General features: G+C 37.7%; 1 protein-coding gene across 1 annotated transcript in view; it reads left to right on the plus strand.

The window, feature by feature from the left end:
* Nucleotides 1-19,364, plus strand: part of LOC126322244 (uncharacterized) — a 700,988-nt gene extending 681,624 nt beyond the window's left edge. The window contains exons 12-13 of the mRNA XM_049994273.1: nt 5,449-5,548; nt 15,543-19,364. Coding sequence (XP_049850230.1) covers nt 5,449-5,548; nt 15,543-15,660 — 218 coding nt within the window. The 3' untranslated portion in view covers nt 15,661-19,364. The remainder of the gene's footprint in view (nt 1-5,448; nt 5,549-15,542) is intronic.
* Nucleotides 19,365-27,959: the final 8,595 nt, after the last annotated feature.

The following is a 27,959-nucleotide window of genomic DNA, read 5'->3' on the forward strand; positions in this document are numbered from 1 at the left end:
TGTGTGTGTGTGTGTGGTTTGGGGGGGGGGGGGGGCGTGGCCACTTGTGAGTATACAGTCTGGGTTTTCACAAAGTTTTTATATTCAGATAAATTTGAGAGTAAAATTAATGCATCTGTTTTATAACATTTATGTTTATCAACAAGTATATACAGCAAAAGCCACTGCCAGTAGTAATAAAGACAGTAATAATAATATGCATAACTTATCTGACAAAAGGAAAAATTGTTTTTGTGGAATTTTGTTGTATTGTGCATAATTAAGTACAGTTTAGGGCAATGACGAAATAATGTGTAAGCTTTCACAACTCTCCATTTTGCTTCATTGTGTACATGGGAGTTTTCATGCTTTTACATTTTTTCGGACAAATGTACAAGATCCCTAACACATATATTAGTTCACAAATTTACTTTCAGGCTGAAAATCAAATGTTCTTAGGCTGCACCCACACAACAACTTGGACTAACTGTACACTTCCTTGTTAAATGTTCATTTGTAGTCGCACTCATTTGATTTCATCGCTCTCTCAGTCACAGGATCTGCTTTTGGAGACCCTAGCTCCTTTGCAGCTAACTTTTCCTGGTAATTAACTTTTCTGTTCCCAGAATGAGGTTTTTCACTCTGCAGTGGAGATTGCTCTAATATGAAACTTCCTGGCAGTTTAAAGCTGTGTGCCAGACCGAGTTTCGAACTGAGGACTTTTGCCTTTCACGGACAAGTGCTCTACTGACTGAGCTATGTAAACACTACTCCCGATCCGTCATCACATCTTTACTTTACTGTTAGCATTTAAAATGGATTCAACATAGTTCATGTTTGCACGGCATGCAACCAGCTCCAAAAACAAAGCACCATTTGTGGAAATGATTAAACTCAAGTAGTAATGTCTACAACATGGTCACCTGGCTAGAATACAAATGAGGCGATGAGATCCATAAGGGCCTAAAGCAAATTGCTGTTGATCCCAAACTTAAGTGAATATGAGAGAAACCAATGATACACTTTTCGTGAATTTTCATGTGTATAGTGTGAGCCTTCAGCACAGATAAACCTGACTCACCATAAGATCAACAGAGTTCAGAAAAATGAATAAATGCTGCTATGTCAAAATAGACAGTGATATGGTTTAGGCTCTAATGATTCTCTGTGTGATAAAATTCATGACATATACACTGTAACTCATTCAGAAACCATAAAATAGGTTTACTGTCAGTACAACTTTAATATATACTGATATCCTATATAATTTTACTACAGTATATAGTGAGTGAATTAGCATATCTGAGGAGTGGGCTATCATCTAACAGGATTTATGCCCAGCCAATGGGGATGAAAGTCTGCCACAGTGTGCTACACCCGGTGGCATTGCCATAAGCTTCTAGTTGAGTGACAAGGGCTAGCTGTGCACATTATGAACCATGCATGTTGTTTATCAAATTCGTATGTGGCCACATCTTTCAGATTGCAGCATCTATGTTACGTTTAACAGCATTCAAAGAAAAATAATCAATAAATTCAAAAGGTGTCAAAAGTTAGGATGTTCACCTGCTCTTTTGCTCTTACACATCAGCCGTCACTGTGTGTGAGCGTGTGTGTGTGTGTGTGTGTGTGTGTGTGTGTGTGTGTGTTTACAGAAGACAATAAGATTTAATACAAATCAATAGCAGAAATCTAACAATAAGCAAATAGTTTACAAAGCAGAAAAAAAAAAATTCAACAAAGAGTAATGACTGGATGAGTTTGTTTCCAACATTTAACAATCAGTGCATTAGTCATCATCATTTTATTAAACTGCAGAAGTCACCACAACTGGGGCATAATGCTAAATGTTGTATACACCCCTTACATCTATACAACACACAGCCTAGTATTCTAGCTTTTCCATACTTATTTGTCTTGACAGTTACAATAATGCTGTTGTGTTCATTGCAGATCTTCAATTCTCCTGAATTCGTTCCATTCATTTTGCTCTCCACAGAGTTCAAAATTATTAGGAACATAAACAAATGATGTTGAAATTACACTGCACATTAAATAACATTGAACACAGAAGATGTTCTCCATAAGTTCTAAAACCACTGAGGGGAAAAAAGGAAAATATTTTTTGTAAAAAAAATAACCACTGACAAATGCCACAATTCCTGAAACACACTGTTGCCCCATTGTTCACATACAAGCAGGATATAGGTCAATGATACACAGAGCAACCAAAGTAAACATAGACAACATAACAGGAAATAAACAGAACTTCTGGCCAGTACTTACCTGGATGAGGTCAAATTCTTAGCACTGGTGATACACACACGCGAGCCTACAAGATTCTTTCCTGAGGAGCAAAAAGGTATGGGTTGGGTAAGATTTGACAGGAAGCACAAGTCTCTCAGACTGCAGAATGAGATGTCTCCCCTCATCCTGACTACAGGAGGGTCCCTCTCGTCCTTGGGTCTTTATAACCTGCCCTTCTCCAACCTATCCTTCTTTTCTCCCTGAGGAAGGAACTAATAGTTCCAAAGGTTAGAATAATTCCTAGTACTTTTATATGTATGTATTAGTGTGTACTAAGAATTTCACTTTCAGATGGTAAGTACTGACGAACAATTCTTTCTTATAATTTTGTAGCTTTCTCAAGAATTTTTTTTTTCCCCCATACAGTGACCACAATCAAACAGATTCCAGTTGCAAGTGGCTTCCTTTCCTTCATAATTGCCATAATAGTGAACAAAACTGAAATGAAAAGGTACAAACCATACAAGGAAAAAATATACAAGTTACTGGCAACCCATAATTTGGATTATATCAAGAAAGATTGCAAATGTTTGTTTGACAAATTATGAATGGTGATAACAAAAGATTTAATAATAATAACATTATAGGCTTCCACAACTGTTTTGTATCAGGTAACCTGATGAGAAAAAACATAACAGCAAGGGGGAAGGCAACTTGACTGTCTGGTGATCATAAATTGTTCAGTTATATGTACTGTGGTACACCTTGGTAACATACATTTACAGATCACAAAGGTCTGGTGACATTGTTGGGTTCAGACACTTAAAAGGGGGCTAAAGTGCTTGTTATGGATTTAGGAAAACAGTAAGGCATGTTATAAAAGGGACAAGCTTCAAGATTTATTTTTCATGTTTACTTTAGTTCTTCATAGATTACAAAATTTAAAATTTATCGTTCCATGAAAAAAGTGCGAGGTGAGTTATTGAGCAATTTCTTGCTCTTGAACTTCCAAAATTTCTTGCTCATTCAACAAACGTGATACATTTGTAGCAAAATTACAGCGAATTGTGAAAACTAAGGAGTATGCACATGAAATTAAATCCGTGCAATCACTCAGCCATTCACGAGAGCAGCTGATACATTCACTAATGTTTCTTTTGAACTTGACATCAGAAGGCAGTATCAGTCAAGAAACAGTTTGTGAGATGTCTGTGCATTGTTTTCATACAAAATGCACCCAGTTTTGAAGTGAAATGCAGCTCGCAGTCAAGAAAATCATAGCCCAACCTATACTCGGGTACAGTTTTTTTTAACACAAAGTTTATGCCTGAGCTATGCTTGACCTTGGTCTCCAAAGTGTTAACAAATCACACTTCAAATTGGCAGGCCATTATGTTTCCATAAATTTTGACAGCATAGAAGAGATGGCACCTATATGTGATTTCTTGCCATAAACTGAGAAACAAGAATGAAAATCACCACTTCAGTTTTAAGGCTTTTATTTTTTAATTCATGACTAGTTTTGGGCTAACAACTGCCCATTGCTAGGTGTGATTACTGAAAAAGAAATTAAGTGTGCTAAAAATAATTTTTACATCCACTTGCACACATAAAATAATGAAAACTAATGAGGACTGTTGTGTATAAAATTCTAACAGTGGTCAGGTTATATATGGTGAAAAATGGAAAGGAGTAAGTTGCAATACTGTAGCAACGACATTGTATAGGATAAGAACCAAAATACTAGTTCTATTATTTATTGCTCTTTAAATCACCTTTATTATACTTTTTCTATATATCTTTTGCATTGTTTACATCAGTTTATAATATTTTCTCTCTAGTTCTATATGAACAACTATCAATTTAAATGTGAATGGCCAGGCTAGTTTGTCTCATGCCATTCACTTCCAGTCATCCTAACAGAAGTCCATAGTACTGTCACACCAAAGTTTAACAATTTAGCTCCCTCCTTTGTGTGCACCACTCAATGCTCTGTGCTCATTTGTGTTGGTCTTCTCAACTCTACCCAGTCTCACTGTACTTGGGGTTGCAGCACACAACATGTGTTCTGGTTCATATCTTATACCATGCATCTTTACCTAGCCAGTTTCTCTGTTTTATTATTAGTTGTCACTCCAGTATTGGAACTAACCCCTCTCTCTTTTTTCACCATATCTAGCCTGACTGCTATTAAAATTTTATATCTGATAGTCCTCATTAGTTTTCATTATTTTTTGCATGCAAGCATATGTAAAACTTATTTCTAGCATACTTCACTTGTCTGCTTTCAGTAATTGCACCTGGTGATGGACATTTGTTTGCCGGAAACCAGTCATGACGTAAAAAATAAAAGCCATTAACTGAAGTGGTGATTTTCATATGTATTATGATGCTCAGTTGCAGATGTTGCCCCAAACTGATTATTCACTGAGGACATAATCTTACAGTAGGCTAACACTTGGTCTTGTACTGCTCATGTTTGTGCTTTTCCAGGAGCAGTATCTTTTTATTGCCTTTGTATTTGCTGTGTGTCACCAACAAAACCAGGCAGGGAACTCTTACTATTCTGGGAGCTGGCCCTCTAAACGCCATCTTCAGCATCCACCAATGAACTGTGGAACTGCATTGATACAGCACGTCAGTTGGAGCTGGAGAAATGATTGATGCTGCATCCTGTGATTTGCTCAAATTAATTTTTTCAGTGCAGAATTCTTATCCTTTATGGTTCACTCCTCGAGTAATTCACAAACTAGTTTTTATTCTCCTGGAGCCATTATTATTTTCCACCTCTGTAGCTGAGTGGTCAGCAGGGCTGAGTGTCATATGGGTTTTACAGGTTCGATTCCTGGTACATCCAAGGATTTTTCCTTTGTTGGAGGACTAGTACACGAAGCACCACACTCATCCTCTTGAGGCCAACAGAGGAGCTGCCTGACCAATTAGAAGCAGTTTTAATATCAAAAAAACTCAACAGTGGCTGGGAGAGTGGTGTGCTGACCACATGCCCCTCCATACCATATCCAGTGTTTTCATAATCTTCTGATTTGTTTGTGCAAAAAAGTGATATGTGCTTTATCTCAAACATCACTGTATTATTGCATTTTTGAAATGAATTTGTGTTGTATGTCTTATTTTCATTATCAAGAAAAAGTTAAAATAAGTTAATGTCATTCAGTTTGAAAATTACGTTAAGTATTAAAGTACTAAAAAAAACTGTTTCAGTTTTGAATGAAGGATTGGTTAAGTTCCTGATGGATCGTGATGATCTGCACATGGAGCAAGATTCTATGCTTGTTGATATTGAAGACCTCACAAGATATTTGTAAGTATGGTGTTTTAGTTGTAACATAATTTAGTTTTTAAAATGAAAATTCTTATAAAATCTGTTACATTCAGGTAATTACTGAATGTAGGTGGTGGACAACTTTCATAGGCTGCTTCTAACCACATAAAGGATATGTTAAATAGCAGAAGGCACATCTAACAGTACACTGTTACATTTTTTAGCTATTGAACAATGCCATTCATCAGACACACACACACACGCGCACGTACACAAACCACTGTCATCTCCAGGCACTATGGCCTCCCTGGGAGCAGGTGGTGATCTTGGCTGGGTTGAGTAGTGTTGATACAGAAGAGACGTGGCGTGGGAGAGATAGCAAGATAGGAGTGATGGAAGATGTGTAATGCGGCCTGTGGAAGGATGCGGGGACATGTTAGGTGGAGCATGGGGAGAGCTGTGATGGGGAGGGGGAAAGGGGGAGTAGAGAAATGGAAATGACTATGCAGGTGAGCCTGGAGGATAGATGTCATGTGTGAGGCTGCAGTGAGAGCAGAGAAGGAGACAGAGACAGGTGGATATTAAGGACTAACAAACATTAGGGGGAGGGTGGATTCATGAGAACAAAGGGTATATTTCAAGGAGATTTCCCACCTGCCAATTCAGGAAAGTTGCCATGCTGGGCAACTGGATGGTCTATCTACCACTGTCCACAGTATTGTGAAGGCCATTCATGCAGGCAGAAATTTTTTCAGCAGTCATGCATACGGAGAATGTTGGACAGTGGTTGCTGCTAAGTTGGTAGACTACATGGCTGCTTTCACAGGTGACCCTGCTTCTGATGGTAGTGTGTGGTTACTTACACAGTTTCAATAACGAGCTTTAAATGATGAATCTAGGATTATACTGCAACCTCCTATGTATCACTCACATAGGGATTGCGAGAACTGTAGCACACACAGTGGGATTTTAATAATCATTCTTCCTGCGCTCCATATGTGAATGGAATGGAACGAACCTAATAACTGGAACAATGGAATGTACCCTCTGCTATGCACTTCTCCATTGTTTGAAGAGTATAGATGTAAACATAGTGGGCGGCCATAGCTAAAATCTTGCCTTCTAGTATTAAATGTGTGTGTCTGCTGTTCAACGACACCTCTACATGGTGAGGTGCAAAGTATCCTAATATTCACATTGTTATTTCATCTTGGAGTCTTCATTATCTAATTACTTCCTGTAATGAAAGGAATTCTCTAGGGTCAGTCCAGATCTATCACCCAAAGGAGGCAACTTTGCTGAACACCCATTTATTATGTGGTTTTCTCAAATTTTTATGTTTTGCCTCGTTTACTTTTCTCCTTAATATAGGTAAGAGCCAAGTTATAACATGCTCGGTATCCTCCATTACAGTCCAGCAATTAACTTAGAAACCCACTAGCTGACAGTTCATTAAGTAAACCAAAAGTATACATGGATTTAATAACATAGTGATTGTCGTTTAACTATTTACAAGGCTGCTACAATAGCAACAACCAATCAAAGAAAGCATTTGTTCTGTTCTGTTCACCATTTTCAAATTGCTCTGCTATTGCAGGTAGCAGTTACTGTAGCCAGTTGCAGATGACACCTGTGGCCAGTAACCCAACAGTTATGACCTGTTTTCGTTGTGTGCTTCTTCCCCTGTGTAGTGAGTTTGTTTTGCAATACAGAATGTCTGAAGCTTGCAGTAGAAGTATGCAGGTAAGAGTGGTTACTGAACCGAATGTTCAGTGATCTGCTCACCTCAATTTTGTGTGTCAGACATGCAAGTTTGTGTTTTGTAGGAATATTTTAAGAAGAAGAGAGACTATGGTGCGAATTTACTGGTTCTAATGAAGGTAGAAAGAACAGCAGACACTTTGAGGATACATAAAAACACTGTTGTCAATGTGTGTAATGAATAATAGTGTGCAGAAGAGGAAGTGGCTGGTTCATCTAAGATGCAGAGACATGGTAAAAAGAGGAAAAGTCATTCCAACAAGATGCTGTTCATCATAGCATATACTAACAGTACAAGAGGAAAGGAAATCCAACCATAATCAAACTATGCATTATTCTTAATTGAGACAGAGTTATTCAATGGCAGTAAGACTACTTCGTAACAGTTGTCAGAGAATTCTGTTCCAGGTACAAAAAAAAGTGTTGCTTGCAAAATTATAATGAAGAAAGTGTTACCATTACTTAGAGTTCTCAGTTTTCAAGAGACATTGTTAACATTTCGAAGACACTGTGTGGCTCACATTTCCGTAAGAAATCTCATCTTGTTATTGGGGGTACCCCTCTGCACAGGTATTCACACTACAGTTTGTACTACTTTAATGTTTTTAGTTACTGTATTCACATAAAGGCTTCAAATCCATTTTAGCACCCCTTTCATACTGAATATGACACCAATATGTAAATCATACTGATTATGCCCCCCTCCTATGAACGATGGACCTTGCCGTTGGTGGGGAGGCTTGCATGCCTCAGCGATACAGCTATCCGTACTGTAGGTGCAGTCACAACGGAGGGGTATCTGTTGAGAGGCCAGACAAACATGTGGTTCCTGAAGAGGGCCAGCAGGCTTTTCAGTAGTTGCAGGGGCAACAGTATGAATGATTGACTGATCTGTAACATTAACCAAAACGGCCTTGCTGTGCTGGTACTGCAAACGGCTGAAAGCAAGGGGAAACTACAGCCGTAATTTTTCCCGAGGGCATGCAGCTTTACTGTTTGGTTAAATTATGATGGCGTCCTCTTGTATGAAATAGTCCAGTGGTAAAATAGTCCTCCATTCAGATCTCTGGGCTGGGACTACTCAGGAGGACATCATTATCAAGAGAAGGAAAACTTGTGTTCCATGGATTGGAGCGTGGAATGTCAGATCCCTTAATTGGGCACGTAGGTTAGAAAATTTGAAAAGAGAAATGGATAGGTTAAAGTTAATATAGTGGGGATTACTGAAGTTCAGTGGCAGGAGGAACAAGACGTCTGGTCAGGTGAAACTCTCATGGGAATCGCCAAAGCGTGCACGAGTAATGAGTGAATGGGCAAATGTCCATAAGGTAAATTACATAAGTAGAATTGTGGACAGTTGGGAATGCGAATCTCACGGGAAGCATGCAAGGGATAAGTCCCTGCAGTCGCACTATTCATCTGTGTCCTCGGTGGCTCAGATGGATAGAGCGTCTACCATGTACGCAGGAGATCCCGGGTTCGAGTCCCGGTCGGGGCACACATTTCCAGCTGTCCACATCGAGGTATATCAACAATAACTGTCGGCAGCTGAGGGTTTCAGTTAGTCATCATTTATACCAGGTTTTAAATTGAGACACATTTCCAGGGGCAGATGAGGACTCTGACCACAATCTATTTGTTGTGAACTGTAGATTAAAACTGAAGATATTGCAAAAAGTGGGAATTTAAAGAGATAGACCTGGATAAATTGACAAAACCAGAGGTTGTATAGAGTTTCAGAGAGATCATTACGGAACGATTGACAGGAATGGGGGAAGGAGACATAGTAGAAGAAGAATGTGACTGAAAGACCTAAGTCGAAACAAGGCCCAGGGAGTAGACAACATTCCATTACAACTTCTGACAGCCTTGGGAGAGCCAACCCTAACAAAACTCTACTATCTAGTGAGCAAGATGTATGAGACAGGCGAAATACCCTCAGACTTCAAGAAGAATATAATAATTCCAATCCCAAAGAAAGCATGTGTTGACAGATGTGAAAATTACCGAACTATCAGTTTAATTAGTCACAACAGCAAAATACTAATGGAAATTCTTTACAGACGAATGGAAAAACTAGTAGAAGTCGACCTTGGGGAAGATCAGTTTGTATTCCATAGAAATGTTGGAACATGTGAGGCAATACTGGCCCTATGACTTATCTTAGAAGATAGGTTAAGGAAAGGCAAACCTACATTTGTGGCACTTGTAGACTTAGAGAAAGCTTGTGACAGTGTTGACTGGAATACTTTTTCAAATTCTGAAGGTGGCAGGGGTAAAATACAGGGAGCAAAAGGCTATTTACAATTTGTACAGAAACCAGATGACAGAAGAGTCGAGGGGCATGAAAGGGAAGCAGTGGTTGGGGAGGGAGTGAGACAGGGTTGTAGCCTAAATCCTGATGTTATTCAGTCTGTATGTTGTAAAGGAAACAAAGGAAAAATTCGAAGTAGGATTTAAAATCCATGAAGAAGAAATAAAAAGTTTGAGATTCGTCAATGATACTGTAATTCTGCCAGAACCAGCAAAGGATCTTGAAGAGCAGTTGAACGGAATGGACAGTGTCTTGACAGGAGGATACAAGATGAACATCGACAGAAGCAAAATGAGGATAATGGAATGTAGTCAAATGAAGTCAGGTGATGTTGAGGGAATTAGATTAGGTTCAATGGTTCAAATTAGAGATGGGCAAAACTGTTCTTTTCAGAGATCGGATCAGAACTGTTCACTCCCTGAAATGAACTAGCTCTTTTTATGACTCACCACTCATTCACAATAGAAAATAAATGGAAGGCACATTGCCCTTTAAACTTGGTTTATTCCAGTACTATACCTGTATTTTGATCTTATTTGATCCTATTTTGAAGTAACACAGATAGTGAGTAAGAATTTTGTATTGTTTATTGAAATTTCCACGATATGACAAAGTTTTTAATTATTGATTTATTTTGCACTATTATGGTTTTTTGGGTGGTCGGAAAATGTTGTAACTTGAGATTTACATTAACAATATATTTGGCTATAATGTATTAAAATTTCATTAACCTCGTACAAATACATCGCAAGCCATATATTTCTAAAGTGAATGGTTCCTTCCGAAGACGCCTAAAATCGCAAAATCCGTACTACAATAAGAAAAACATATATAAATTTGACTGTAAGACCAAAGTGCTGCATATAGCCTTCCGCAGAATAAAACAAGGAAAATATTGGTGTATCACATTTTGCTATACGTTTATCGGTTCGCTCGTAATTAAAGTGTAAATTCGAGTGTCCATAATAAAAAATCCTATAGTAAGAGGAGCCGTCAGGAACCTAATCTGATCAGTTTAAACAAATAAGAGTAAAATAAAAACAAATGATGTATACATAACATAATTATGTAATATACATAACGGTATTACTACGAAAAACAATATCCAGTAGAGACGAACTCCGATGCAGAGGCGCTGAGTCAAGCAGGTTGAGTCGCGAGCTGTATTACTGCGTGAGCTAAGGCCGCAAAGACCAGTCAGACACCTGAGTTGCTTTGCTCAACGCTCTGGCTAGAGTCGAGAACGGTGGGGTGAGCGTTGACCGGGCGAGTTCCGAGGGTGGGTGGAGCGGTGAACGGCCACCCACTCCGACACAAATTGTCCGTTCTCTTGTGAGCAGGTTGTTGCAAGTAGTTCTTATGTTCTCCGCTAGGTGGCTCTCTGTCCTGTTGCTCGCATCAACTGCCCAGAGGGCAGGACGTGCGACTGAAACGATAGCCGACAGAGTGCGATGCTAAGTTAAGGGGCGCCAGACACTGCAGGCGGCAGAGGAAGCACAGAGACGGCACGGCATATGTGAAACACAAAATCCAATGGGGCACTGCACAATGCAGGCAGCCAAGGCAGAAGCAGGGCAGAGGCCGGCGCTGGCTGTGTTGTGTGGCGTGCTGTGTGCTGTGACCAGCAGAGGCCTCGCTGATATGCTCCGTCTCTCTCTCTCTCTCTCTCTCTCTCTCTCTCTCTCTGTCTCTCTCTCTCTCTCTGCTGTGGGAAACATTTGGAGCTACCGTTCTTTTTTTCTGATTCACTGATTGTTCACTCCTTTGAAAGATTCAACTCTATGAATTAGTTCAGGAGCAGATCCCTCATCTCTAGTTCAAATGGCTCTGAGCACTATGGAACTCAACTTCTGAGGTCATCAGTCCCCTAGAACTTAGAACTAATTAAACATAACTAACCTAAGGACTTCACACACATCCATGCCCGAGGCAGGATTCAAACCTGCGACCGTAGCGGTCGTGCGGTTCTAGACTGAAGCGCCTAGAACCGCTCGGCCACTCTGGCCGGCTTATATTAGGAAATGAGACACTTAAAGTAGTAGATGAGTTTTGCTATTTGAGGAGCAAAATAACTGATGATGGTTGAAGTAGAGAGGAAGTAAAATGTAGACTGGCCATGGCAAGGAAACGTTTCTGAAGAAGAAAAATTTGCTAACATAGAGTATAGATTTAAGTGTCAGGAAGTCATTTCTGAAAGTATTTGAATGGAGTGTCGCCATGTATGGAAGTGAAACAAGGACGATAAATAGATTGCAAGAAGAGAATAGAAGCTTTCGAAATGTGGTGCTACAGAAGAATGCTGAAGATTAAATGTGTAGATCACACAACTAATGACGAGGCATTGAATAGAATTGGGGAGAAGAGAAATTTGTGGCACAACTTGACTAGAAGAAGGGATCTCTTGGTAGAACATGTTCTGAGGCATCAAGGGATCACCAATTTAGTATCGGAGGGCAGCATGGAGGGTAAAAATTGCAGAGGGAGACCAATAGATGAATACACTAAGCAAATTCAGAAGGATGTAGGCTGCAGTACATACTGGGAGATGAAGAAGCTGGCACAGGATAGAGTAGCATGGTTAGCTGCATCAAACCAGTCTATGGACTGAAGACTACAACAACTGATTATTGTAAAAGAGAGTGGATGTCCTGTTGCTTTTGTTGAGATACACAAATAACAGGAAAAGGTAACATTTTATGTAGAGGAGTGTAATTGTTATGTTTAAGAAATATCACAATCCTGTAAAGTGAACTCAGTATTCTGCATGACCTGGGAGCATGAGAAAACAAGTCAGTATGGAACCGTACAGCTATTACTGCTACAGCAATACTACTTGTGCATGAATGTACCAACAAACCCACAGCACTGCTTCCTTTCATGCTAAACTGTGTTTCACTGTCAATCACTGTTATTTTGATTCAGGTTCTAGTCATCAGTATGACATTAAAGTTTTATGCACATAGTATCATCATGTAATGACAAGTAATAAGAAAAGTTATATTTGTTATTGAAATTTTTGCATTTGAGTAGTGTACCTGCATTTGGCAATATATTTATCAAAGGCCAGATTTTAAGTCACTGGTAAATACTCTACAAGTTTTGATAATATAAATATTATGCTCACAGCGAAGTTCTGTAAGAAATTAGAAACCAATACATGCCATTTTGTCTGTGCAGGGCTATTAAGAATGAACATAAAATAATGATTTGAACTGCTTGAGGGCTCTGGAAGCTATCCACTGGATTGTTTGATTCATGATATTATTTCAATAGCCTATTTATCATACTGCAATAATGTGAATGAATTACACATGTTATTTTCATTTGCTTCTGATCCAAAAAAATCATTTGTGTTTATATCCACAGTACGTGTCACTCATGAGTAAATGAGGTTATATGTTGAAGTTTTTTGTAAGTGTAGACTTTTGGAAAGGCTACTGAATGTAATTTTCCTGGAGAGCTTCTAGTAGAAATTTACATGTCACTCACTTTCTATTATTTCAAAAGATAAATGGAGCTGTTTGAAACTGGAATAAAGTCCAACTATTATAAACAATTTGATAAGAAAAGATAATTGCTTATCTTACTGAGGATTGTGTGACTCATTCTTTTATGGCAAAATTTATTTATTACACTTGCATAAGTACATTGCAACAAGAAACAAAAGTTAGTAAGTTCAAAATGAAATAAAATAACTATTCTGAGGCTAAAGAAAATTAAAGAATTCACATAACTAATTAATTCTGCACATAGTTTAAAAAGAATACAGGCAAGATGCTGGAGAGTAACACAGGTATGGCAGTACTGATAGATAGAGGTGGAAACCACTGTGCAAGTTAGGTAGTTGACTTAACTGAATATGTATACCTGTCTGTAGGTGCCAAAGCATAACTTCACTCTAGCAGTCTCACATACTGGCATAGTTGACTTGCATCACAGCAAAAGCATTCCAATTCATTATCAAACAGAGTCCATAAATATAGTGTCATTGTTTAGGAAAACAAGAGTTATGATCAGAACACAGCATCAACCTATTTGCAGAGAATGAGACAGAATTCGTAACTGCTAGGGATTAAATCAGCCAGCTAACTGATTACGCTTGATGAACTGAACAGAGATGCCGTGTTTTCCTTGCAAGCAGTACTCTTACCGGAATGTTGACGTTATGATACTTGTCAATAGCTCCGTATCTTCAATTGATAAGTCTGACTGAGTTACAAGAATGGAGGCATTAAGTTTAACCCTTCACTTCAATTTTCAGACACACATGTAAATTTATCTGTTTCATTTGTCTCACTTTGAATTGCTTGGTAATCACCACACAGTCCACCACTACTTTGTTGCAGTTTCTCACTAAGAAGGAATTCTAATTAATACACGAAATTTTGTTGCTGGGTGAAAAGTTTAACATCAGCGTTCTTACTCTGTTAATTCTCTCCATATTTTTTCCATTGTCAGTTTGTATGTTCTGAAACTCTTACTAAAAATGTGCATGGCATTTTGTGCACCCATTGCAAAGTAGCCTATTGGTACATTGTGAGAGATAATCATTGTTATTAAACAAAGTGATGAATCGTTAACACAACTGCTTTTGTGAAGCTTTCAGCTGCTGTGCATGCAGTGTGGGTGACAGGAAGTCTGCAGTAAATATCATTTCTAACATATATACCTTAAATACTTAAAAAAGAAAAGTGAATTTCTCATGTATATTAAGCACGGATATGCTGGAACTGGCTCCCTTCATTGTTCAAGTATTTCTGATACCTGTTTAGGAAATCGCTCATTACACTCTGCAATGTCCTCTGAGAAATGACAGCTATTTCTTGACAAATGTTAGTTTTAAGTTCATCTAAAGCATGTGGATTTTCTTTGTACACTTTCTCATTTCTGCCCCCACCCCCAGAGATAAAAATTGCTGTGGTTAAATCAGGATGCCATATTTTGTTGATAACTCTACCTTGAAAGACACGAATTTCCTTTAATGAGAAGTTGGTTGTAAGTGCCATCACAGTGTACTGTTGAAAGGTTGTGAAAGAATGTTCTCTTCTCTCCCAGTTAATTGACCAAAGAAGGTGGCATAATGTTTTCCACATATCTCTCACTGTGAATTGGTTTTCCTGGAAAAATACAGGAGCTGTTATTTTCTCACCACTAATAGTGCACCATACTCCTATTTTTTGATCATGCAGAGGTGTCTCATGTATTACAAAAGGCTTTTCAGAACTCCAAAAGCAGTTATTTTGTGAATTAAAGTATCCACAAAGGTGGAACAATGATTCATTTGAAATAAAGTTACATGCACCCTATTTAAAATCCATTCACAAAATTACAACCTTATTGCAGGGCCACTCAGTTTAAGATCTTGGAATGCAGTTATTTTATTAGGCTGTAACTCAGTAACTTTGTAGGAATTTGAACAGAGCTGTAGGAAATTTGAACTGGTTTCCCAGGAGACTTTTCCAGAGCATGCACAGTGTTAGCCAGAGTTTTTTTTGGGTTGTCTAAGTTTCCTCTCAAGAACACTCCCCATTTCGTGAAATTTATTTATCGGTTGATGAATCGTACTTTGATCAGGATCTCGAACATCAGGAAATTCCTCTTAAAACAATTGTCTTACTGCACATGCTGATTCTGTATGCACCTATGAATCATACATGAATACTCTATGGTGAATAGAGTATTTGTATTTCACCATTTCATTTTAAACACTTTCACTCAATATGTTGCATTGCATTGCATTGCCCAACAGACACATGCTACTTGGGCAAACAAAGGCCTCTCAACAGAATGAAAATATATTCCCCACCAGTGCTGCCTGCAACAAAATATTTGCCAGGTAGTTGCGTTAAGAATTGACCATCCTGTATAACAATATTTTGTATTTATACAAGTGCACCGACGAGTGTCAGCTCTTTCACCAGACTGCCTGGCGACATAAAACAAAATCATTTGTTACAGGGGTGCCAAAGAACAGTCAGTGAAGGAGCAACAAGATGTTCAGCTGCTGAACCAGAACAACAATCTTCTTTCACCCAAGCCAAAACTCAATAGGATAGCAGGCTTAGTGAAGAAGTAACACACAGTAAAAGTCAGAATAAATTATGTAGACTGAATCTCATTAATTAGCAAACTGAAATTATCAGTTGCTTTCCAACACACTGATGTTCCGATGGTGACAGACAAAAAGCAGTAATGTGTTGATGTGATGTGTTTTGTTCCTTGTGAAAGTGGACAACAAACAGTGAGCAATGAAAATGGAAGAAAAGCAGACTAATAGATTTAAAATTACGTATTCATGCTTATTTGTTTCCACCTAAGCTTAATGCTAATTTTTGTATTATTATGTCTCCCTTTTTGTATGTGTAGGCTATAATTTATAGTTGTCTCCATGGACTGATTTGTGTTAAGTTCTTCTGCAGTCTTAAGTATAAATTTCATATAAAGGTAATAAGAACTCTGGAAACAATATTACTGTTTTCCAAATAATTTATAATTACATAAACTTTGTAAATTGCAACTGTATTGTGTTCCACTATGTACAGAGTCTGAGATTTCAAACACGTATCATAACTGTACATTCCAGTTTTAAGAAAAATGCATTTTATTACAGCTGTGTAGCATAATTCATCAAAATATGTTCTGCACAAGAACAGTGTAATATCATTTTGAATATGACTGAACAGTTAATATCCCTAAGATTACTATAGTAGTTATTCTGGAAACCATTAACTCTGAACATTTGATATACCAAGCGATTGGATTCAAGATGTAATTCCAATAAGCAATGTGTTTGGAAAAAATATTTCTTTACTGAATTTTGGATGTTCCTTTCATAATATTTTGTACATACATTTACATTTAATAATGAATTATATATGCAACAGTGATTTTAGTTTTTGTAAGAATGGATATAATGTTTATGTACTATATATATGTGTGTATGTCATTACTTGTACAACCAGTTTCAAGTAATTTAATGTGAACAGTGAGACAGAACACTTTTTCAACTATTTATTGACAGTAATTTAGCACAGAATGTGGCCAAAGTAATTCATAGGTTTCTATTTTTCTTATTCTTATGCATTACTACTGCGAAAATTGTGAGCACTGTATCAGTGATGTGAAAGCATTACCCTGTTTTTATCAAGGGCAGTTCATAGATATGCCATTTCAAATAGAGCAGCAAATCCAGTAAATTACTTTTTGCAACACCATGTGACCTGGCATTCGGCAATTATAATTTCAAATTCTTACAATCAAAACCTGAAACCGACATGTTGATAAATTACTTCAATTCCATGCCTACTTTTACTTTAATATCATACATGAATTGCACTTTGTATTGTCCTCCTTTGCCACATAAGACAAATGCCCGAAATATATTGATTCGAGATAACTTTTGTGGTTATTACAGCAAGTTGCATTTTTTGTACATGTCTTCATCATGTACTAGTAATTGATGTAAACAGAGGAATACATCACACACACAAAGAGAAAGAGGAGAAAGGGAGTGAGAACTACAGAAATTAGTGACAGGGTCAATAGAGGCAGAGAAAGAGAAACATAGAGAGTGAGAGTGGCAATATACGTAAACAGAAAGGAAAGAGAAGAATTACAATTTAAAGAGGATGAAATAAGACTGGATGAACAGGAGTGAGGTCTGCATCCTACTTTCTTGAAAATTTTGGAATATATGCTAATTATGAGTTACTGAATGGGAAACAGTAAGCTCTTCAGCACAGATTGTTGAGATCAATACACAGATGTGTTTCAATTCAATACAAGGAATATATTTCACATGAAAAAAATTGTTGTATGTCTTATTACATGCATTTCAGGGTAACTACTCAGGTTTTAGACTGAGATAAAACAGTGGCAGAGATAGTATTGCATGGGCAGCATGTACTGTGACAATGGACAGATTATGATAGTTAAGATTTTTGTGTGCACTTATTTTTGCACCTGTTCCTTGCAGGGCGGAAAGACAGCAGTGCTTAATCATTATGTTGGCAGGAAGAGTTTAGAACAGATTATGTAAAAATGATAGGGGCCAAATACCAAATATATAATCAGATGTTGGTAAATTAACTGGAAAAACTGTTTATTGGCAATCATTCTCAGGTAAAGGTAGCATGTGAATTACTTTTAAGTCAACAATTCATGTTCTAAGATTTACTGCATGAGAAATAATATCTTGACCAAACTGAGGATACAGAACATTTGCATTATATGGAAAAGATGAAATGCCACTCTCTCAAAGATTGGGCAATTTCTGGACTCTGTAGGATATGTCGGTGTCCTGTAAGCTGCTGGGGGACCTGTCACTAGAAATTTAATGTGTGGAAACTATTTAAATTGCTGAGTTATTTTCAGGTCACATGTGTTTTAAGTAGTGTAGTGCTCTCTTCCTACAACCTATACAGGTTAGTGTGTTCTCATTAAGGCCAGCCTTTTAACTTCTTACCAGTAGTCACCTGCACAGTAGGAATATGGATACAGAAGTAGTATTTTTAGTGCTTTATCAATACCATTGATTTCATTCATAAATCTTTTGATTTAAATTCTAAATAAGTCAAAAATAAAATGGAATTCCTTCTTTTTTGCTATTGATTTTCATATTTATTGTTTCTTCATACCTTCATCTATTAGTGCTTTTTATTATTATTTCTTCATTTCATGTCCTCGTCATCATTTGTGTGGGCTTCTGTCTGATCTGGCAACTGTTTTGTTTTTGATACTTCCTGCCCCTGTCTTCTCAATTTTTAAATATTTCATTTGTCAAAACATCATCATTTGCATTCCAGTTTATAACAGTACAAAATTTTAATGAAGATATAATTAATGTTCAGCTTCAATACCATTAGTAGCAACAGAGGCAAAATCAGTTTGGATGATTAAAGGCATTTTCAACTATAAAAGTGTCATATCAAAAATTGTGCTGAACTAAGATTTACTGGTGATATATATTACATAATGGCATATTTATGAAATTATTGTTAATTGAAATCTTTGACTATGTCTTGAGATAGCTCAGAATTAAACATTCCATGAACTATTCACACGTTCACACCCACTTCTATCATTTCTAACCCATCTGAAACATTTAATGCTTTCTGTGCTAGTGTGAATGTTGATGCTAATTGTTGTATGAAAGATTATATTAAATTATTGTAAATAACATTTTTAGACATGTTAACATCTGTCCTGTAATTTCATGTATTTTAGATTGGAACCAACTTAATGTATGACAGTGGTTTTCTGTGTGTGTGTGTGTGTGTGTGTGTGTGTGTGTGTGTGTGTGTGTGTTTTGTTTGATTCCTGTTCAGTTGTATAAAGATGTGATAACACGTAGCTGCCATTTGATCTGTCAAGTCTTCAATACAAGGTCATGTGGATACTGAATTAATCCAATGCACCATATATTCTGTAGTGAAAGTAGCAATCTGAATATATGTTGTTGATACTGAAGCTTGTTATCTGCTGCTTAAATGCACTCAAAACATATAACTGTTAACTTGTAAGTGCATCATTTTACATGTTCCAGGTCTCTTAGACTAGGGGCCAAATTGTAACTGTGCATCCACATCATATTAACAGAACTTGCTATATGCAGCTTTAAAGATAAAATGTCTCTCATTAAAATGCTTTGTGATATTTGTTAAATAAAATAATGTGATGTCTTGCTTGTTCTGGGTGATTGCAGGCAAGCTCCTCCAGTTCTGTTGTACAAACATGTCAAAACTGAATGAAAGAGAAATAAGAATATTTGCAGCCATATAATCATTTCTATGCACTGATTTAAATTGACATTTTGTATGTTTCCAGTGTTATCCCAAATCAACTACTCAACATTGTTGGTTTTTATTTTCCTTAAAATTGCCACCATACCCTAAATCCCACACACTGGGTAAGAACCCTAAGCATAACTTGACTATAATGCACCCATAAAGCACGACTGGTATCACTTTGATAAAAAAGAAAAAAAAAAAAAAAGGTACTGTGATTGCAAGACTGAAACGTCATTCAGGAGGGAGGAAGTGTTCAAATTCATCTTGGGTTATCCTGACATATGTTTTCCCTGGTCACTGTAGGTGAATTTCAGCATGGTTTCATCAACAAAATTACATCTGACATCTACAGTAACCACATTTAAATGAACTAGTACTTCAAATCTACTCATGTTGACTAGTTGCTTGAGTGTAACGTTCCTTCATAATAACTTAATTCATTAACCTATTGTCTCCACGTTATGTCGTCGTCGTCCCCCCCCCCCCCCCCCCCCCCCCCCCCCCACAAACACACACACACTGTTCCCTTTAACAGTGAGGGTAGTCGAAAAATGAAGCCACAAAAATAAGTAGTTTTCGTTTAACTTGAGAAGATGAAATCAAACAGCAAAATTATTGTGATAGCTTTTTGGGACTGCAAAGGAATTTTGACAATGGATTTTATAAAAGTACCATGTGAGAATACTGAGACATCACAGGTTAATTGCAAAACACCAAAGGTCAATCCAAAACAAATAGTGTAGAATGATTACCAAAGGAATCCTCCTCCTTTGCAACATTGTGTAACCTCATACTCTGAAATTATTGAAGGAAAAACTCAGACCTTTTGGCTTGGAGATTTTTCAAGTTTGGACGTGGCATGAAGTGACTTCATCTCTTTCCCAAGATGAAGGCCTGGCTGGCTACTCAGCACTTCATGACCAATGATGAGGTCAAGGGTGCAGTCAACAACTGGCTGAAGCACCATTCTTCGATTAAGACATAAAGAAGTTGGTGTCACAATACAAGAAATGTTTAAATTTGGTGGTAATTATGTGGAGGAGCAATGTCAACATTTGAGTACATGTACATTTAAAATGTTATCTTTCTTAACAGCCAAATGGAGATTAACATATGATTAGCTCTCACTTATACCTATTTAACTCATATCTGCAATGGTGTGAGAATTAAATTGGGACAATATACCAGAGTTTTCCTATTGTACAAAAACATTTGAGAATGGTGTTCACAATTTGTGCTTTTGCTTTGCTATTCTCAATTTCAATTCTTATCTCTTTCATGGACAACTGGGCATAACTTTGGTGGTACTACAACACTAACATCCATTACATATGACCTGAATTACTGTAGATCATGTGAGACACCTTTCAGTAATATATTACAGTTGTCAAAGTCTTCACACATTCCCGTTTTGATGCCCTCCTGTTTTGTTCAGCATCTTTCTGTCTATAGTCCTATGCTTTGTTTTACACCTATTGTGCAGCAGTCGATTCTTCTTAGGAAGTTGGTTTTACCGTGACTATATACCACAGACGGTTTCTACCATCATGAAGTACATATTTATCCAGTTTATAGTCAACTATTCTCTTAAATATGCACCACAATTATACATACTCCTGTCCACGACTAAATGTTGAAAGTTCCTCATTTCAATATAACACTACTGCGTATTTATCTAGTCTGCTGAACATACAAAAGTTTCAACTTGTTTTAGTAAGTAATAAGCTGAGGTGGCACCGCCATACGGGTAAATTAGTTAAAAAGCTCAGTTCACAGAATAAATATTCTTTTGACCTTAGCTGCATTCCTCCAGAACATTAAACCATACGATAATAATGAGTGAAAGTATGCAAAAGATATTAGTAATCTGTTGTTGTGTCGTCCTGTAGACGGAATTAAAAACTGTAAAGTAGGCAGAACTGAACTTTTTTGTTAACTTATCCATGTCCTGATGTCACCTTAGTTTATTATCCATTTGGGAATCTAAGAACATCACACATGAATCCTCATCCAGTGTGCCAACTGATATCTGCTTCTGGCATCTGTAGTGATTTTTATTGATGCAGAATTGCACATGTAAGCTAGTATATTTACTCTTTCTTACTGTTATAATTCCTGCAAATTCTGCATATTTAAACAAGTAGTCATGACTTCTTTATTGGCGTTCCTTACCCTTCCTCCACAATTTTATCACCTCCTCTAAATCAGGATCGGCATACAAAACTGCACACGTGCACGATGTGTTGCTCACAGGTGGGACAGTGCTAGGCCTCACTCAGCTTTGCTTGGTCATCCTCAGAAATGCTCAATACAGTGCAACCTTTCATTTAACAGAGCAGGACGACATTTTTCAGTTGGTGTAACATTCTTCAGTTCAGTAGAACTGTCATATCAATACTGTTTACATTCAGTATTTGTTCATGGTATAAAGGAAGTTGACAGGTCCAGTGGCTGTTACACAAAAAGTTGCAGTCTAGTGATCTATTGTCACAAGCCTTTACAAGTGAATGGGAATGGCAGAAGAGAAGGATGAATATTCTCAATATCTATTGCACTGTCACGTAACTGACAGGTACTCCAGTTTTTCTGTGAAACATTACAACACCATGCAGAAAGAATATAAAGATTTATCTGACAACAAAGGAGCAAAAATTTACAATGACTGACAGGAGGGATTCATTGCTCTATACATCAAGAAGCACTTTGTGTTAAATTTGTAGGCATGGGGAACATGATGAAACTGGTGGTACAAATAGTGAAATTTCTGAAGGCGCACTCACTATTCCACCGTCAGGTGCAACAGTTTTCAATGGACTTGAATTAAGAGCATGGAGACTTGATATATTACTGAAAATTATGTTGCTTAAGTCATAGAGCAGAGAATCTGGAAGGATTTAAAACCAACTATTGTTGAATTTATGAAGGGGAAAGAAAAATTGAAATGTGTGGATTGGATTGTAGACCTTAAGACATTACAAGGTGACAAACAACTTAATTCTGATTTGATGGGGATGCGTTTAAAAAGGAATCACATTGTGGAAGGGACAAATTCTCACCAAAAAAAATCACACTCCATTTCCCTAAACTGTCTAGCGTTTAAAAAAACTATGATTTTTAAGAATTCATTGTGGCCTTGAAACAATTACAAGAATAGTTCTTTAAATATTTTGAGGACAGTGCCAATCTCTCATTTGTTTTTGAGACCATTTGTGATTTCAGTTAAAAGTGCCCCTGTACATGTGCAGATGGAACTGATCAATCTTCAATGTAATTCCTGTTTAAAAGACAAATTCTTTTATATATATCTGCACTGTCCATATGCTGACAGTTTGTCCCAGGTCAAAGTTATGTATTCAGTGCATTAAAAATAATTAAATAATACCGTAAACCTGTTTTGTTTGTGATCTATGTTGTTGATAAATATGAAATAAAGTTGTAAGTAGTGAAACTGTTTCCAATTAAATGCAGTGTGGTCACACAAGACAGCATGGTATGGCAGTGTGGGGAAAGTGCAGCCAGGCGGGAGAGGTATGCATGCACGCAAAAGCACTATTTGTGTTCCAAATTCTTGGCTGTCCCAACTGTAAATGTTGGAGTTTCAATTATACTATTTTTTTATTTTTGTCACTGAAATACTAAAAAAATTGTTTTGTTATCTGGTCTCTCTTATTCTTTTGTCACACATGCAAAATGAGACATTTCACTGCTCGATTGAGTATGAATGTTTTGGCGTATCTATATAAAGTTCTTTCCTATTTCTTAATATGTAGTGTATCTTCCATTTACAACTGTTTTCACTCCAAGGATTTTTCTCTTTCCACCATTCCAGGATTGTACAGATTGTCAGTGGTTTTATAGCTACATTGTTATGTCCAATTACTGTGTCTAACAGATATTTAAAAAAAAATTGTACCCTAACAGAGTTGTTGTCTCAAGGTCTCTGGTTCTGGCTTCATAGACATCTTCAATTCACCCATTTGTTTAAATTACTCTTAAAATTTGTGAACTTAATTGATGTTTCTGATATCATTTCTTAGGTAGTTTGGGTACAATCAAAACGTTGGTCATACACTGTTTAAATTTTAAGGTCTGTTTCTGTATAGTTTTTCCTACAAGATTTATGTGAATGGCAGCAGAATTTATACTAATATGTAGCATTTAGTTTCTGAAAGTGTTTAGTAATGCAGTAAACTTCTTGTAAAAACAGTAAATTGTTTAAATTATGCAGTGTGAACAAACAAAGATTATAAATGTTTAGTACACCAAAAGTGGCAAGCCTCACTACACTGCCGCCTGCCATATAATTGCCATTTACATGCAACATCTGAATGCCTCCCCACATTACGTATTGTCAACAGTAGCTGCAGGCAACACATGGCCTTCAGCACTGCATCAGGAGTTGCCCATTATATTCCCTGCTGACCATGTCCACATCTGATTACATTCACATTCTACAGTGTCAGCAGCTTTGTCCTCTTTAGCTCCAACCAATTCTCCATAGTATGTAAATAAACTGTAGCAACATTACACACTGTATATTCCCTACTATCCTTGGGCGTACTAGAATGGCGATACAACAACCACTGTTACAGAAGTGTGTGCTGCTTTGGATGTAAAAGCTATGTAAGAGAGAGTATGCCTAAGGCTTCATGAATCTGCGAGATAATGGGAAATGCTCAAATGCTATATCAGGTGAATCACCTGACGCGTTTTATGAATGCACTGATGACCCAAAACATTATTACCACTGCCCACCATGAGTCTGAATGCTGCTTTGTGGTGCTGAAGTTACATGATGCAATAATGAATGTCTATAATGCAGAGCAGTTTTGAATGGGAAATCACTCAAGTGACAATATTTGCCTCAAATGGGGAAGTCAGTGACATTAGTGGCTTTGGAAAAGGGCACATTTTTTGGCATCATACTTGGGAGTGAGCATCTCAGAAATGACAAAGCTGATTGGCTCTTTGCTTGCTGATGTGAGCATCTGTAGAAAATGGATGAGGGATGATGAAACCTCAAGTAAGTAACAAGGTGTTGGACACCCGTGCCTCATAACAAAATGTGGAGGTCATAGTATTCCCCACTTCATAAAGCAGGTTATCCGTGACAGATCTGATGACAGAGTACAACACTGGTGTAGGCACAAGTGTTTCAGAACACACTATTGACTATGGGGCGGCACAGCAGACATGTTCCCATAGTGACCCAATGACACTGTCAGTTGCAAATGCAGTTGGTACAGGATCACTGAGATTGGACAATGGATCAGTGGAAACATGTTGCCCTATTGGGTGAGTCACATTTCTATATGCACTAAGTTGATGGTCGTGTCCAAATATGGCAACATATAGCGAATGATTGCTTGAAATAACCACCACACCAAGGACGCAGAACACTGATAGCGGCATTGTGCTGTAGGGGCATTCACATGGGCTACCATGAGACCTGTGGTAGTAATCAAAGGCACCATGACACCTATGGACAAATTGAATATTATTGTGGACGACCTGCATCACTTCAGGCTTGATGTCTTTCCCAATGGTGAAAGCATCTTCCAACAGGATAACTGTCCATTTCATAAGGCCAGTATCATGCTACTGTAAGTTAAGGAGGATGATAATGAACTCATGCTGATGTTTGGCACCCAAATTCTCCTAATCTGAAACTGATGGGTCACATCTTGGCACCTTTGGATGCCAGTTAGGCACTTCGAAACCACTGGCCCATAAATTATAGGAATTGCATGACCTCTGTGTAGACATCTGGTGCCACATACTTCTAGAAATCTACCAAGGTCTTGTCACATCTACGTCACGCAGAATTGCTACAGTATTGAATTCCAAAAGTGTACCAACAGAGATGGCCATAATGAAATCACTCAGAAAATGTCCAAATGAACCATGTGTCAATTGAGGTCAGGTTGTTAAGTATGGAAGTTATGAGAGGAGAGCAAAATATTTCACCAGAATCTTTCTGAATTAGTCTGTGATGTACTGAAAGCTCAAATTGCATTTCTGTGGTTGAACTACATTAACTAACTGAAACAGCTGGCAGTAATGTTAGCAATGGAAAGGGATCTTCCCTTCCACCCCGATGATGAAGGTATTTGATATTCAGGTCTCATATACATAAATGCTGATATACTGTTAAGTTGAAACTGCATCCTCTCACAGACGAGAGGAGGTCCCATTTACAACTACTGTAGGTAGCATTCCTCAGTAGAAAAGCAGGTAACATGAAACATTTGAATGGTATAGCATTAGCTGACCTACAATGTTTCCAGCTTATATGTGGTAGCTAACTGTTGCTGATAATTTCAGATGAGAATGTTACATGGATTGTCATCACTACTGTGTGGCAATTGTGACCATTGAACAAACAGTCACTGTTATAAAAAAGAATCATTCCTGAGTAATAGCAGCTGTTGGCAGTTTAGCACTGCAGTACTGCCCTGGATAATCTGTTAATAGCGCTAAATTCTAGGTTGAAACTAAGTTGTATGGTTGGCACTAATACTGAATTACACACCCAACTTCAACACAGACTAGATGATGAGTATGACAATCAACTGCTGGTGACTTTTGAACAGGAAAAATTGCTGTTGTAATTCCCAATTGAAACCTGGTAAGTGCCAAAAGTCCAAGTGGCACTCACCTTAAGATGGAATGGAAACCCAAAGAAATTCTGGTCTTGTGTAAAGGTTGTTAGTGGCACCAAAGTTAGTGTCCAAGAGACAGGAAATGAAATAGAGACCAGCAAAGCAAATGATCTGCTCTAAGCAAATCAGAACAAATACAGAAAACATTGATCACTTGAAACCCAACTCACACTTTTCTCGCAACATACTGAAAACTTTGGATCAAGGCAGTCAGAAAGATGCAGCTTTTCCTGATTTACAAAAAGCATTTGGCCTACTACCACATCTACACTTACTGTCAAAAGTATAATCATTGGGGCATCAGTGAAACTTCTGACTGGACTGAGGACTTTTTGGTTGGGAGGATGCATAGAGTATCAGCCAACCGGCATAAATACCTGGGTATAAACACTTTGTAGAGATATGAAAAGGAATGATCACATACGGTCAGCCATGCGTCAGATGTAGAAGTAACTTTGGGTGTGCCCAGGGAAGTGTGTAGGGGCTCCTGCTGTTCTCGTTGTATACTAGTGACCTTGCAGACAATATTAATAGTAACCTCAGACTTTTTGCAGATGATGCAGTTACCTGTAATGAAGTACTGTTTGAAAGAATCTGCATAAATGTTCAGTTAGATCTTGTAATATTTCAAAGTGGTGCAAAGACTGGCAACATGCTTTAAATGCTGAAAAGTGTAAAATTGTGCACTTCACAAAACAAAACAAAAAACCATAGTATCCTGTGACTAAAATATCATTGAGTCAATGTTGGTATCAGCCAACCCGTACAAATACTTTGGTATAATGCTTTGCAGGGATATGAAATGAAATGATCACATAGGCTCAGTCATGGTTAAATAAGGTAGTAGACATTGGCTTACTGGTAGAACACTGGGCAACTGCAATCAGTCTACAAAAGAGATTGCTTACAAACCACCTGAGTGACCCATTCTGGAATGCACACAGGTTTGTTTGACCTTTGGAGAGTGTCACAGAGATACTGATGAAACTGAGTTGCCACACTATCTCAAGAAACCCTATTTACAAAGTTGCACAACCCAGCTTTAAATGATGACTCTAGGCACATGCTACAACCCTCCATGTACTGATCACATAGGGGTGATTAGGACGAGATTAGATTAATTATAGCACACACAGAGATATTTGAATAATTATTCTTCTCTTGCTCTATACATGAATGTAATGGGACAAAACCCTAACAACTGCTATAAGGGGGCGAACTCTCTACCATGCACTTCACATTGGCTTCCAGAGTATAGATGTAGATGTGAAATGTAAGTCCACTTAAAGTACCCTTATTTAACGTTATTGGGCATTGCGAACAGATAGAGCACAGGGCACCTGCAAAACGTCCAAAGCAGCTGTTATCAAACACAGAGAGTGCTAGTTACCCTGCACTATTGAAACTGTAACCCATTTGGTTAAAGTCTAAGCATATAAACAAGTTTTTCTGTCCATTTCAGATATGAATCTGTAATCTACAAACAAAGTGAAGCTTATCAAAGCATATAAAGAGAAAAGTAAAGTCCAGCTGATTGCAGCTAGTGCCACAGACTATGACAGACTGAATCATGGCTGCCAGTCTAGCCTACTGCTGCGAGTGGCTTGGCTCATATAACATGCTACACTCACCATTGCCGGTGATCATCAACCATGAGCTACGGCATCTCTGGGGTTGTCCATTGGCTGGGATATGAAAATACTTACTGTACATAATTGCAGAAATTAGAAATCTTAGGCCTAAAGTTAGTATTAATTCAAGTCACATTTCAAAGAAGCAGTTGCCTTAGTATCAGTCTTTAAGATCAAGTGGACATTTGGAAATCATCAAATGTTATTGGGTATGATAAATCAGTTCAAATGAAAAGGATGACAAGAAGTGTATCTTCCACAGTGGTAACACATTAACTAGATCCCTAATCAAAA

The sequence above is a fragment of the Schistocerca gregaria genome, chromosome 2 (assembly GCF_023897955.1).
Source record: "Schistocerca gregaria isolate iqSchGreg1 chromosome 2, iqSchGreg1.2, whole genome shotgun sequence".
Taxonomy (NCBI): domain Eukaryota; kingdom Metazoa; phylum Arthropoda; class Insecta; order Orthoptera; family Acrididae; genus Schistocerca; species Schistocerca gregaria.